At 41.9% G+C, this 15,330-nt stretch overlaps 1 protein-coding gene across 3 annotated transcripts; it reads left to right on the forward strand.

Moving 5' to 3' along the window:
* Window positions 1-2,442: 2,442 nt before the first annotated feature.
* Window positions 2,443-10,056, forward strand: LOC108279047 (core histone macro-H2A.1). Of its 3 annotated transcripts, none has more exons than XM_053687621.1 (9): window positions 2,443-2,535; window positions 3,222-3,412; window positions 3,537-3,643; window positions 3,809-3,997; window positions 4,181-4,285; window positions 5,009-5,108; window positions 6,559-6,648; window positions 8,010-8,184; window positions 8,468-10,056. In XM_053687621.1, the coding sequence occupies exons 2-9, from the start codon at window positions 3,241-3,243 to the stop codon at window positions 8,631-8,633; spliced, it is 1,104 nt and encodes a 367-aa protein (XP_053543596.1). In that variant the 5' UTR covers window positions 2,443-2,535; window positions 3,222-3,240; the 3' UTR covers window positions 8,634-10,056.
* The last annotated feature ends 5,274 nt before the right edge of the window (window positions 10,057-15,330 follow it).

A 15,330-nucleotide genomic window follows, 5' to 3' on the forward strand; every position in this document is an offset into this window, starting at 1 on the left:
TCATTCATACTGCTTTATATTCACTCATACTGCTTTATATTTACTCATACTGCTTTATATTCATTCATACTGCTTTATATTCACTCATACTGCTTTATATTTACTCATACTGCTTTATATTCAGTCATACTGCTTTATATTTATTTATACTGCTTTATATTTACTCATACTGGAATCGTTTGACATATAATAATGTTTGGGAAAAGGTTTGGTTTATACCTAATCTATATTTAATTACAAACAAAGTCAAAGAGGTATCACTTAAAATTATATATAGGATTTACCCAGTGAGACATTACTTTGTACAATTTTAAGGTGATATTTATTATAATTTCACTTTTTGTGACTTTGAAACTGTGGTGCATTTGTTTTGGCACTCTGTCGATTTGTAAGACCGTTTTGGCAAAAGGTTTGTGATTATTACACAGAATACTGATTTATGTTGTTATGGAAACATGTATTATTTGGTCTTTTGGAGAACTGTAGAGACAAGTGCAGTCAGGTTTATATATTACATTTTATTCTTTTAATGGCAAAATTCCATTTTCACAAATGTACATTTTCCTGTAAAAAAAAAAAACCCAACCCAAACCTGTTTTATATCTTTCAAGAAAGAAATGGAACATTATATTGACTCAATGTGATTCTCCATGAAGCACAAAACAGTTAAAACTTTGAAAATCTACATTACAGATCTGCATTAAGCCCCCTCTAGTGTGCAATTGTTTGTTACATCTATGATGCATTTTCAAATATCGCTAACATTTTTGTCTGTTAATTTAAAAAAATCACTTGATATAATAAAATACATTTTAACTCATTTAAAATGCTAAGAAAATGTTAAATAAAAAGTTTTTTTTTTAAATTATTTTTTAAACAAAAGAAAAGAAAATTAGCCACTGTCTAGCTGGCATGATACATCAATGCATCCTCCATATTGGAAAGATCCTATTCACCTGTAAGCCAGTGAGAAAAATCAGCTGTAACTCATTTTATATTAAACATATTTCATTGGGTTTGCTTTGTTACAGGCGTTATTAATGTCTGAATATAGCAGGTAGAGAAGTACAGAGGTAAATGAACATAAATTTATGTATGGAAATATTTTTTAAAACAAAAATAAGACCTACCAGTGTATAAGACAATTCACACAACAGAAACATCAGCAATAAGATTATAAGTGATGATTATATAAAAACACAAAATATAATCTATGATTTTTAATAATACCTCTTACAGCAACATATTTATAATACATTAATAACGTTAGCTAAAGTTAATGTCTCACACACACACAAACACACACACACACACACACACACACACACACACACACACACACACACACACACAGGTTGTCTGTGTAGATTTTAATGATTTTCAGAAGAACCCCAGAACCACTGAGGAACCCCTCGTTTGTCCATCTTTTAGTCCTTTACTGACATCTAGTGTTGGTATAAACACATACAAAACACACAGTTAAGGGCTCTAAGCTTCTTAATGGGGTTCCACTTGAAGCTTTGTCTATCTTTTTATTTTTATTTTTAATTTAATTTTATTTTTTTAAAACATGACCGTAGTAGGGTTCTACACAGAGGGAAAATGCAGAACCTTTATCAGTTCTAGTTATATCTGAGTACAGTGTTGATCCTGCACAGCTGCTGGAACAGAAGCATGAGGTTCCTGGATGGGGTGGTGGTCGTGATATGGTGGTCTAAGATGATGTGGTTCTCCTGATACTGCCGTGTGGTGGTCCTGGATGGTGCAGTAAGGGGTACGGGTTCTTCTCCAGTTCCTGGGTGATCCGCTCAGTCCAGCCAGTGGAAGTAGAAGAAAGAGATTCTGAGGATAACCAGCGTCCAATTGTCCTCACAGAACATGCAGGTGAAACTGTGGATCATCCTGCTCATCATCATCATCATCATCATCATCATCATCATCATCATCATCAAAGACATGAAACGGAAATCATGGTCTTCTGTGTGTTAATTATGTTTTCAAGTTATATCCATGAGGATTTGACTGAACTGAACTGTGGAAAAAACCCTTTAGTCTGGTATTTTATAGCGTGTGTGTTTAATGTGTGTATTTAATGAGTTAGTGAGAGGACGGTTGTAAGTTTGAATCCCAGCACTGTCTAAGAGCCTTAAAGAAAATCTTAAACTCTGCAGTGTTGAACTCATAATAATAAACAAACAAACAAACAAATAAACAAGTTTAAATCCCCTGTTTGGAGGAGAGAAGATGATGAAGCTGATGAAAATGAAGATGAAGAGTTAAATCTGATCAGAGACTCAGGAAGGAAAAAGGTTTCATGATCTCGGTTCAGCTGTAAGAGAGAAAAGAAATAATAAATAAAAATTTTACTTAATAAATAAAAAACATTCCGTTTCTGAGGCAAGCTCCTGATCTTCCTGTTTACCCGGAAGTAGGCTGCTGTCAGCTGGTGCGCGGAGCATTGTGGGAGTGGAGGACATTGCTCAGACTCGTTCCTGTCTTGGTGCTGTCAGGTTTCTCCCTCTGTGTGTGAGTGCTGTAAGTACCCAGACTGTCTGATTTGTTAATCGGACTGATTGATTAAACAAGTGATTAATTGATTGGTTAATTATTCGCTCATGAAGCGGAAGAGGTGCGCGCTGTCGTTTTAACCGTGTGTGTGTGTGTGTGTGTGTGTGTGTGTGTGTGAGAGAGAGAGAGAGAGAGAGAGAGAGAGAGAGAGTGTGTGTGTGAGAGAGAGAGAGAGAGAGAGAGAGAGAGATGTGAAGTGAAGTGAAGTGAAGTGAAGTGAATGTTTTAATGGCAGCAGAGGTGCAGGGGCGTTTCCGCTTTTAAACCCGAGAGAACTTCCGCTTTACACTTCGTTCATGATCCGCGCGCGCTTTTAATGTTTAATTTCATGTTTATTATCAATGTCATAAAAAATTATTATATTAAACAGCTGACCTGCGCATGCGCCTGATCATTACCGCTAAACTCACTTCTCAATAATCTGTATTTCTGTTGCACCACTGCCCTACTTTATTATTATTATTATTATTATTATTATTATTATTATTATGAAATAAAGTTGTAAAATAAAACAGTTGCATTATCAGGAGTAATAAAGTAAACTTTATTTAGAACACATCATGACTGTAAAAAATAATAACGAGATGTTAACATTACCCATTTTAGGTTTACTGTGTGTGTGTGTGTGTGTGTGTGTGTGTGTGTGTGTGTAGACTGTCATATTGTGTTAGTATGTCGAGTCGAGGAGGGAAGAAGAAGTTGACGAAGACATCTCGCTCGGTGAGAGCAGGAGTGATTTTCCCTGTGGGCCGAATGCTGAGGTACATCAAACACAACCTCCCCAAATACCGCATCGGGGTCGGAGCTCCTGTTTACCTCGCTGCAGTGCTGGAGTACCTCACAGGTACACACACATTCACCTGTTTACTCCTTAAATGTATTTCTTAATCATTGCTATTATTTATGTATTATTGTTGTTCTTATTAATATTAACATGCAATGTGTGTGTATGTGTGTGTGTGTTGTAGCTGAAATTCTGGAGTTAGCGGGTAACGCAGCTCGTGACAATAAGAAAGGTCGAGTGACTCCACGTCACATCCTACTGGCCATCGCTAATGACGAGGAGCTCAATCAGGTACACACACTGTCCATCTGCTGTGTGTGTGTATATGTGTGCATTAAAGGTAGTACAAAATGCTGTTCACCTGAAATACACAGGACACACACACACTTTGGGAGTTTGAACCAAAGTGTTTCTCTGTCCATGTTTTCTGTTTGGTGTGTGTCTGTGTGTGTGTAGCTGCTGAAAGGTGTGACGATTGCTGCAGGAGGAGTTTTACCCAACATCCACCCCGAGCTGCTCGCCAAGAAACGAGGCGCTAAAGGTAAACTGGAGGTTGTGGTGTCGCCTCCACCGGCCAAGAGCAAAACCACCAAAAAAACACCAGCTGCCAAAAAACCCCCCAGCAAGAAGTCCTCTAGAGTGAAGGTGTGCGCGCGCACACACACACACACACACCCACCCACACGCTGGGTGCTCCTGCCGAAAATAATTCAGAAATATTTTCTGCTCTACTGCAATTATTTATTATTATTATTATTATTATTATTATTATTGTGTGCCCAATAGTCAGTATGACTCTGCGTGTGTGTGTGTGTGTGTGTGTTACAGAGGCGTGGTGATGGCAGTAAAGCGGTGAGTGCAGACAGCACCACGGACTCTCTGTCTGATGGCTTCACCGTTCTCTCGTCTAAAAGCCTCTTCCTGGGACAGAAGGTACAGAACCGTTCTAATCAGAACCTGATCTCTGTAGAACACAGATTCCTCACCCTGCTCCTGGCAAACCCTTGGTTCTGCTCTAACACACCTGAACACACTAATCAGCTGATTAACGGTCTAACACTGAGCTGAAGTGAGACAGTGTGTGTGTGTGTGTGTGTGAGAGAGAGAGAGAGAGAGAGAGGGGAGAACACTGAAGTGTGTAGTACACAGGGTTCTCCAGGATCAGAGTTTTATGGCATTTAGTTCTATGGTAATGATACGTACATGAACACAGATACAGAATCCTGTTTTTGTTAAAGGGCTAAAGGGAAAGCATGTGATTGGTTGTTTGGCAGTCACATGACAATTTCCTGTTTCAGCATTAACACTAAAGAGCTTTAAAAAAAAAAAAGGAGAGAATTTTCACTGTGATTTTATTGCATTCAGCTTCTGCTTTAGCGCCTTGTTCACTGCCCTGTCTGTCTGTCTCTCTGTCTGTCTCTCTCTGTCTGTCTGTCTGTCTGTCTGTCTGTCTCTGTCTGTCTGTCTCTCTTGCTTGTCTTCCTGCCTGTCTCTCTCTCTCTGTCTATCTGCCTGTCTCTCTGCCTGTTTGTCTGTTTCTCTGTCTGTTTCTCTCTCTGTCTGTCTCTCTTGCTTGTCTTCCTGCCTGTCTGTCTGTCTTCCTGTCTGTCTGTCTCTCTGTCTCTCTGCCTGTCTGTCTGCATGCTCTCCCTGCAGTTGAATCTGATTCACAGTGAGATCAGTAATTTGGCTGGTTTTGATGTGGAAGGTGTCATTAATCCCACTAACGCTGAGATTGACCTTAAAGATGATTTAGGTGAGAAATTTCTCATGCTGGATTCACGCCCGTCTCTCTGCGCCCGTCTCTCTGCGCCCATCTCTCTCCGCCTGTCTCTCTGTGCCTGTGCTGATAAATCATCTTTTCCTTTCCTATGCTACAATCGGAGAGACTTCTGGCAGTTTGCTATGAGACAGACAGCTATCTCACACCTGTATCTGTGTTCCTGAGTCATAGACATATTTCTTTTTCACACTGTCGTGGAGAACGGCATTATGGGATTGACTCTGAGAACACACACGATAGCAGAGTTACTGGATTAATCAGCACAGGCCCTGAATTCAGTTCCTGTTTTTGCCTTCCTGCAATCACCTGATAAACGAGTGTCGCTGTTAATACTGCTGTAATCTGAGGAATGCAGCGAGGCTCGTTCCTGATGATGCAAAACGTCTTTATGTAGGTGGATCTGAGAAACCCTCTAAGTAAATCACCAAACACGGATGAACTGATGCTAACGTTGTCGATTAGCCGAAACCTCGTGAATAGCTGAAGCAGAAGCAGAATCACTCCACACCAGCGGCAGACTCAGGTTGGGGGTGTGGCCTAAGGTATGAGGGTGGAGCTTGTACATTAGTTGTGATGAATATGTCATGAGTTACACTTGATCCAAACACTAACCACTGAACCGGACGATATACGCTTTAATTTATTGTTAGCAATGTCCCAAGTGTAAAAGCATGACGATGAGGATGATCTCAGATCTGAGCAGTGCTTCCTGTGGCTTTTCCTCCTCATTGCTTCTCCTTCCTCTTCGCTGCCTCCCGCTTTCTGCTGTCTTGCTCTTCCTCCTTCTGCTCATCATCATCATCATCATCATCAGGTTTCACACCGTGTCGTTTGCCTGTGTGTGTGTGTGTGTGTGTGTGTGTGTGTGTATGTATGTTTGTTGTCGTTGTTGTAGCTGCAAGTCGTACAAGCTGATATTTCCTCCATCAACAGTGACGCTGTTGTTCATCCCACCAACTCCACCTTCCACACGGGTGGAGAAGTAGGTAAAGCAACACACCTTCCACCTCCACCTGAGGCACCGTCACACACCTGTTACCCGAAAAATACACTATTATAATCCCAGTAATAACAGAGAGAGAGAGAGAATATAAATATGTAGATGTATATGGAAACATGCAGCTTCCCCTTTAATGAACCCTTGTTAATTTCCGCCATCTTACTTAATTACTTCATCAACTCGAGTGTTAGTGAGACATCACTGTAGGAAATTACCCAGAAGGCATTGCAGCACTGTGATGTAAGCGAGGCGCCCTTACATAGTCGACAAGAGTGAAGGTCTGATTTATTGCATGGCTTTGTGTCCAAGTTCCACCCACTCAACTTTGATTGGTCCATTCTTCCGTCCGTCATTCATTGGCTTCAGTATGTAAATTAGAGATGCACCAATCAGAGCAGGGCGAGTGATGATGTGGTGTTTTAGGGAGTGCGCTGGAGAAGAAGGGTGGGAAGGAGTTTGGTGAAGCTGTGTTGGAGCTGCGCAAGAAGAACGGCCCTCTGGAGGTGGCTGGAGGTGAGGCTGTGTCCCAATTTTTACTGACTCATACAGCATGTGTATCAAACACCACAGACAGGAACTGCAGTTGATCTAATGCTCCGGAACTTGATTTGGAACATTCAGAAATGTGAACCCCAACGTCTCCTTCAAGGGAATCTAGATAATCCTGATTTATCCCGGGGTATTCTGCAAGGCATCAAGGTGAGATTAAATGGTGCCGCTAAGTCCTGGTTGACCCTCCCAGGGAACCTGAAGACTAGTGAACTAGGAATTAGTGTAGAATCCTGCTAAATCTGGTCCAGACTGGGATTTCCTTCCACCAAAATCAATTCAATTTCATTTACAGTTGCAATCAAATTATTCGCCCCCCCACTGCAAATCAAAATGTAGACTTTCTGCTGTTTGTAATGAACAAATCAAACAAAAGCAATTGCAATAGTTTGACATAATGAATGCTTCAAGTGTTTTCCCCAAATTCAATTAAAAATGCAACTTATAATGACTTCTCCAGTCTCAAAATTATTCACCCCTGAATAGAATCCCTCACAACAGCACAAATATGCAGAACAGGTGTTGTCTCAAGCACACCTGATGCTAACCTAATCAAGAGCTTCATTAGTTGCACCATATGTGCTTGAGCTGGAACACATGAAATACCTGAACTGGCTAGGGGTAGAAAATTTATGAAATACCTGGACGGGGCAGAAATAGAAAGCTATCAACGGCTGCAAGCAGATTTCTGAGAAGGCAGGTTGTGAAAAACCCTCAAGTGTCTGCAAAAGACCTGCAGCAAGACTTGGTGCAACAGGCACTGAGGTTTCAGTGAGCACAGTAAGGTGCGTACTACACACAGTAGGTTTCCATGACAGAACTCCAAGACGTACACCACTTTTGACCCAAAAGCACAAGAAAATCATAAATAAGCCACAGAAGTTTTGGGATTCTGTTCTGTGAAGCAGTGAAATAAAACTAGAACTTTTTGGCACGATGAATCAGCAGTATGTCTGTAGTGAACATCCGAGTGAACATCCTCTAACCCTAAGTGTGGTGATTCCATCATTTTTAACAGGGGTAATAGAGAACTATAGAAGTTGGGAGCTAGGATCCATGGGAAATAGGAGAGTTCTAATTCTTTGTTAACCTCAGGCTCTCTCCTAGTTAAATGTTTCTGGAATCCCTCCAGCAGGAGGTGCTGTCTGGATCAGATGGCCACGCGCCCTCTGCTGAAGATGGTAGCAGCTCTGCTCTAAACTCCTCCTTAATTGACAAGCTCCTCCCCCTCTAAAAGTGTTCAATGAAACACTTCCTGTCTGTGGTGCTTTTCGTCTTACTCCTGGATCTGTAGCTGATACGTGTTTGACTCCACCCCCTCGCAGCGGCGATGACGTTAGGTTACGGCCTTCCAGCGAAGTTTGTGATCCACTGTAACAGTCCTGGCTGGGGCTCAGATAAGTGCGAGGAGCTGCTGGATAAAACCGTGAAGAACTGCCTCGCTCTGGCTGACGAGAAGAAACTCAAATCTGTGGCGTTTCCCTCCATTGGCAGCGGCAGGTAACAAATCACCCACTGCCACTCCCACCACCCCGCCCACCATTATCACACCTACACCCTCAACATGCACCATCACACCTATGCCAGCTGCCATGCCCACTGTCATGCCCACCAGCACTCTCACCTCCACCACACACACACCATCATTAGTACAATGTCTGCCTTCTCCACAGTACATTGAGTAAATTATATGGATTCTAACCCACTGTAGTTTGACTTAGAACTGACTATAAAATAGTTTTGTGACGTCTGTGTGTGGATTTTTTTTTGTCTGTCTCTTTAGGAACGGTTTTCCAAAGCAGACAGCTGCTCAGCTGATCCTGAAAGCCATCAGCAGCTATTTCGTGTCCACCATGTCCTCCTCCATCAAGACTGTCTACTTCGTCCTGTTTGACAGCGAGAGCATCGGCATCTACGTGCAGGAAATGGCCAAACTTGATGCCAAATAAATTTATATCCGTATCTTTTTAATGCTTCGTGAGTTTCATACACAGATCTCCACTTTAGAGCCCCAGATATGCTGATGTCATGTGACCTGTGTCATGTGGTGTTTCCTCTCCATGCATAAAATAAGCAGTTCCCTCTGGATATAAACATTTTCCCAAACAATACAGATAGAATAAAATTCTTGATACGTTTTCCTGCATCACAGAATTTAAAAGTCATGGTCAGATGTTTCATAGGAAAATTTCTGTTAAAAATGTAATAATAACTTTATACTCAGTCTGTGCAGCCTGCGGTGTTCCTCAGGGCTCGATTCTTGGTTCTATGCTCTTTTCACTGATCTGAGCTCTGCCTGAGTTTTTAGTTTTGTTTGAAAATCATTAGATAATTAAGTTTGTCAAATTAGTATGAATTACTACCATCATTAATTTTGACACTTTCTATAATTATAGAGAATCTAGACTCTGTCTCGGGCACTAATACGGAGATCTGTGGTTTTATCAGAGTTTAAAGATGTGTATTGAGTTACTTGTGGATTTTATGTTGAGATGGTGGTTCAGAGTGTGTTTGTGTTCTTGTCTCACTGCAGGACTGTTTGAAATTTATTACAGACCGATGGGACTGTGTATGACCGCACACACACACCCCCACCCACCCCCCAAATCCCTCATCTCACACACTAATGCAGGAAATACCTGAGATCTTCAAATACCTGAGATCTTCTGTTTAGTGTTTTTAAACGTCACAAGATGGTGACCTCATTAACAAATAACCAACAACTTAGCTTAACATAGCGTTATGCTAATAATGGGATGATTTTACTCACCCTGGGAAATTAGCCATTTCTGTGGTAACACATCACAGGCACACTGAGTGCTCTGATAGATGACTGATGTGTACACACTACTTGACATTTATGTGATGCTGAAATGACTTAAAAACACTTTATAACTGCAGGATCATGATTAGTTGCTGTCGCACCTAAAATACTAAACCTAACAATCTGTTAAATCTATAAATAGAATAAAATTTTACATTTATATTATTTTAATTCAGATTTACCAAATAAAACACACAAGAATAAACTGTGTAACAGAATGTGATGAGAGTAATACATTTAGAACAGTCCAGGACAGTGGAGGGGTGTGTGTGTGTGTGTGTGTGTGTGTGTGTGTGTGTGTGTGTGTGTGTGTGTGGGGTGGGTGGGTGGGGGGGGGGGATGTAGGTGGTACATTCCGGAAAGTGGGCATGATGTGGGTGTAGGTGATACACTCGGTGCACTTTGGTGTTTGTGACATAGCGACATATTGTTTAGTTCTACATTCTGTTTCTTTCTGTGATGTGCAGCACTCACATTAAATATAAGTATAAAATATATATAATGTATGACAGATGTTTTAATAAAATATCCCCCTGTGATAAACAGTTTCTCATGTTCTCAGATTTGTTTCTCCAGTCGTCTGAGATTCTTCAGTTCTTTGAAAGAAAAATCACCAGTGTTTAAACCTAAACTGAGTTTCTGACATTAATTCATCTCTTTTTCTCTAAATGTCTCCTGAGATTTGATGACATCACCAAGCATAGGAGGATTATTACCCCATCATATCAGGCCATTTCTCCTCATCCAATTAAAGCTGAGGTTAATGGAGTCTCACTAACACGTCACGTTACAGAAGAGAAATTCGGCTGTGACCTTGTGTGGAAACTGCAGTGTGTGAGTTCAGACACTAGATGGCACTACATACCTGGGTATTGTGTACCGTTATAAATGACCGTGTGTGTGTGTGTACACGTACCTCTGAAGCGGGAAGTCGGGAGTTCAGAATGACGCCATTTTGCACCTCGGTGTATTCCAGGTATAAAGTGTGGAAAAACGGACATCTCCGTGATTGTGTTGTTAGCAATAAGCTACCAGCTAACTGTGCTGAGTGCTGAGTGCTGCCTAAGAATAGTGAAGTGTAGAGTCTTGATCTAAAGATAATACATGTATATACAGTTTAACTGATTTGTGATAATTGTGAAAAGAGCTATATAAATATAATTAAATTCAGTTAAATTAATATTATAAGCTAATAGCTAACTGTCTGCCAGCAAAGAAGTGACTTTATTTGTAGACTATTTTAGCACAGTTTAACAAAATGAATTGGTCTGGGTATAAAATGTGAGAATAGTCACATCAAACAAAATACAATTAGTGATAATTTATTTTATTTTATTAATTCATGTAATTTCTGTCACTTCGTTGAAGAATAGATAGCTAGTGATTACTTCATTCTCTCATAGTGTAACTGAATGTTTTTATCTGAGCATGTGGGGAAAATTAATGAACATTTGGCCTCTGAATTAATTTCATAGTTAAAATAAAATTTAAGAACCAACCCGGTGTATTAGAGTCCACTCTGTGTGTTTAGGTGTCGCAGTGATTTGGGACGGAGCTACACGCTGTATGCTGCTGTTGTGGCTAAACACTTAGCTATGCGCTAACATTGCTGGAATAATACAGTGTAAAACACAGTCATGGGCTGTGTCCCAAATCACATACATGTTACATGTCCTGTACTAAAGAATCTTGTCTATTTAGCACACGTGATTTAGTAAGCTAATAATTTAGCAGCCAAAACAGGAATTTCAGGGTTACCATGACAAACTAAACATAATTAATCACTACATCAGATTATGTTATAATGTGTATGCAGTTTGGGACTCAGCATGTCATTTACACCATACAGTCTGTTTATAACATCTTCATACACACACACACACACACACACACAGGTGGTCAGTGTGCGGTCTTGTTCCCATACCATGGTGTGGGCTTCGTTCCAATCCGAGCTGTTCTAATCCACGGGAAATACACACTCATCCCCAAACTTAAAGCATGTGCAGCATGGATTACCCATCAGCCATCAGGGTGTGGCCTCACTGCAGTAACACAGAGGGCAATCAGGTGTGTGTGCGTGTGTGTGTTTGTGAGAGAGAGTGAGAGAGAGAGAGATGGAGTCCGTCAGTCAGTGAGGCGCCATCACAGCAAGCTTGGGGGAAAATCTGTCACTCACACACACACACACACACACACACGCACACACACCTGAAAACAGGATTAAAGCTTGGATGTGCTCTTTCACACTTTCCGTGTTTGTTATCATATTTTTTGTACAGTTCAGTAGAACCCGGTTTCTCAGTATTTATGCAGGTGAAGTGTATTTCACTGTGGTACAGGAGAGCACAGTTGGTTTACATCTTTTTTATTATTCATCCAACAATCTATTTTCTGTACCGCTTATCCTTGTGAGTTGCAGGGAACCTGGAGCCCATCCAAGGGAGCATGGGGTACACAAAAGGCGGGGTACACCCTGGACGGGGTGCCAATCCATTGCAGGGCACAATCACACACACATTCAGTTCAATCAGCCTACAATGCATGTCTTTGGACTGGGGGAGGAACCGGAGTACCCGGAGGAAACCACCGCAGCAGGGGGAGAACATGCAAACTCCTCACACACAGGGAGGAGGTGGGAATCGAACCTTGGAGGTTTGAGGTGGATGTGCTAACCACTAAATCACAGTGTGCCCTTTTTTATTATTATTATTATTATTATTATTATTATTATTATTATTATACTAAAATAAAATAGCACTATGTTAAAATGATAAATCACTACGCACACACACACACACACGCCTTGCTTTAAATATGTTAAATACGTTATCAGGAGTAATTTAGATCTCAGTGTCCAGTGGAAGTGTGTAACATCAGAGAAATGAATTTATTATTAATGTTACTGTACTGGGTGATCAGTGTACATGTCTCCACTGTAATTCTGTATTATTATAGCTAGGGCTGCAACTAACGATTATTTTCATAATCGATTAGTTGTCCAATTATTTTTTTGATTAATCAAATGGTGCGGGGCAAATTTTCAGTACCATTGTTTTGTTTATTACAAATTAGTGTTACATATATAAACTTCAGACTAAAACTTTACACAACTGTTTTTCCAAAACAGAAAAGAACCCAATGCACACACACACACACACACACACACACACACACACACACACACACACACACACACACCAGAATATATATTATTAATTTAGGACTGTAGTTTAATTCGGTGTTTTTTCAGTGCATCCATAAAAAATAATGCATAAATACTTATACACAATATGAACTAAAATAAATTAATAAAATGAATGTGTGTGTGTATATATATATATATATATATATATATATATATATATATATATATATATATATATATACACACACATACAGTATCTCAAAGTGAGTACACTCCTCACATTTTTGTAAATATTTTGATTATTTCATGTGACAACACTGAAGATATGAAACTTTGCTACAATGTAAAGTAGTGAGTGTACAGCTTGTGTAACAGTGTGAATTTGCTGTTCCCTTAAAATAATTCAACACACAGCCATTAATATCTAAACCACTGGCAACAAAAATGAGTGCACCGCTAAGTGAAAATGTCCAAATTGGGCCCAAAGTGTCAATAGCTTGTGTGGCCACCATTATTTTCCAGCACTGCCTTAACCCACTTGGGCATGGAGTTCACCAGAGCTTCACAGGTTGCCGCTGGAGTCCTCTTCCACTCCTCCACGACGACATCAAGGAGCTGATGGATGTTAGAGACCTTGTGCTCCTCCACGCCACCAGCCTTATTATCTTCAGTGAGACTGTATGTCTGTTGTTTGTGTGACAAAAACGCTTCATTTCTACTCGATATTTTCTCAAAATCTCTAAACTTTTCTATTCCTTTTTTAGAGAAAAAGAAAAGAAAAGAGAGGGAAGTAAGTAGCGAGAAAGAATTCAGGAACTATGTTACGGCTTGCTCCCGTTTCATCGCGGGGAATAGTGCACACTTTCTGGGTGAAGTGTTTAGGAATGTAGCATGCGATGGCAGCCTTGAGAGGCTGCGCATGGTAACGTCTACATTAAGCAGCTTGGCTCACGACTCACGCTTTTCTCGGAAGCCAGAGCGAGTTGGGTTTTGGAGCCTCGCAGATCTGGGCCGGCCACTGCCGAGGTTATAAGGATTCTACTACGATGAGGGCGTGTCTATCCCCAACATGCGTAGGGTCAATCCTATCAACACTGAGCAAGATAAAGCTGGATCTTGGGAGACTATTGGCGTTTATGGGCCTATTGCACAGGAGACCGTTCAGTGGTGACTGAGAAGTTGGGGGTTTCGTCCAAGGACGAAACCTCTGAGAATAATCAGTGTCACGCGGCGATGCCAACATGCTCTGAGAATTTGAGTGTCCCCGGTTTCTAGCCCTGGGTCACACTCTAGGGATGTCTCCTTAGCACAAGACGGTAATGAGAGACACCTCCCTCATGGGCTGGAGCACAGTCTTAGACAGCTGTCCAGCTCACGGACTCTGGTGCATCCCTCATCTGGAGCAGGATGGCTCCATCCACAAGTGGTGGAGTCCATACGGCGAGGTTTGGCCAAGCGGGATGGCATGTGTTCACCTCCGAGGAGACAACACATGGCCCGCTGTCATTCGTCATCACTCCTCCCGCACAATTAGGGCTGGACGCCATGGTGCACATGTGGCCGAGGTCACATCTGTACGCTGTTCCGCCCATTGCTCTGCTCCCACAAGTTCTAGCGAGAGTTCGCCAAGACAGTCTATGTCTGCTGCTAGTAGCACCTTATTGGCCAGCTCGAATATGGTTCTGAGAGATAATATCCCTGCGAGATGGCACTCCTTGGGAGATTCCCATCAGCAGGGATCCACTGTAGACCCAGTGAACTGCGCAATAGCTACAGTCCTGGAGTTCTTACAAGAACATTTCTCAGCGGGGTGGGCTCCTTCTACAATCAGGGTTTACGTGGCCGCCATTTCGGCCAGCCACGCCCCTGTTGATGGAGCCTCTGTGGGGCAACATCCTCTAACTTCGAGGTTCATGCCTGGTGTCAGGCGGCTGAGGCCCATCTGCAGGCCACGCATACCTTCCTGGGACCTTCTGTGGTCCTGGAATGTCTGTCAGGTGCCCCATTTGAGCCCTTAGAGTGCATCTACTGTCTCAAGCCGGTGGGCTGATTAATCACCATTGGCCAGAACTACGGAAACTGTGGGTCTGGCCCCTGAGGGGCACCAGCTTATAGATTCTGGTCTCACAACTGAGATTGTAGAGACCATGTTAAATGCTAGAGCACCATCCACAAGGAAATTGTATGCACTCAAGTGGCAGCTTTTTGTCTTGTGGTGTGAGGAACGTCAGCTAGACCCAGTGAACTGCACAATAGCTACAGTCCTGGAGTTCTTGCAAGAGCGTTTCTCAGCGGGGTGGGCTCTTTCTACAATTAGGGTTTACGTGGCCGCCGTTTCGGCCAGTCATCCCCCTGTTGATGGAGTCTCTGTGGGGCAACATCCTCTAACTTCGAGGTTCATGCGTGGTGTCAGACGGCTGAGGCCCATCTGCAGCCTGCGCATACCTTCCTGGGACCTTTCTGTGGTCTTGGAAGGTTTGTCAGGGGCCCCATTTGAGCCCTTAGAGTCAGCCTCTGAGAAGCTTCTGACTCTAAAGGTAGCTCTTCTGCTTGCCCTGACATCTCTCAATCGAGTGGGAGAGCTACAAGCTCCCTCTGTTGCCCCTTCCTGCCTTGACTTTGCCCCTGGATTAGCGAAGGCCTTCCTGTATACTAGGCCGGATTATATTCCTAAAGT

This window comes from Ictalurus punctatus, chromosome 18 (genome assembly GCF_001660625.3).
Source record: "Ictalurus punctatus breed USDA103 chromosome 18, Coco_2.0, whole genome shotgun sequence".
NCBI classification, from domain to species: domain Eukaryota; kingdom Metazoa; phylum Chordata; class Actinopteri; order Siluriformes; family Ictaluridae; genus Ictalurus; species Ictalurus punctatus.

Coding starts and splice junctions, on each gene's coding strand:
- LOC108279047 (XM_053687621.1), top strand. CDS start 3,241: ATGTCGAGTCGAGGAGGGAAGAAGAAGTTGACGAAGACATCTCGCTCG. Junction 3,998..4,180: donor AGAAGTCCTCTAGAGTGAAG/GTGTGCGCGCGC, acceptor TGTGTGTTACAG/AGGCGTGGTGATGGCAGTAA. Junction 6,649..8,009: donor CCCTCTGGAGGTGGCTGGAG/GTGAGGCTGTGT, acceptor ACCCCCTCGCAG/CGGCGATGACGTTAGGTTAC.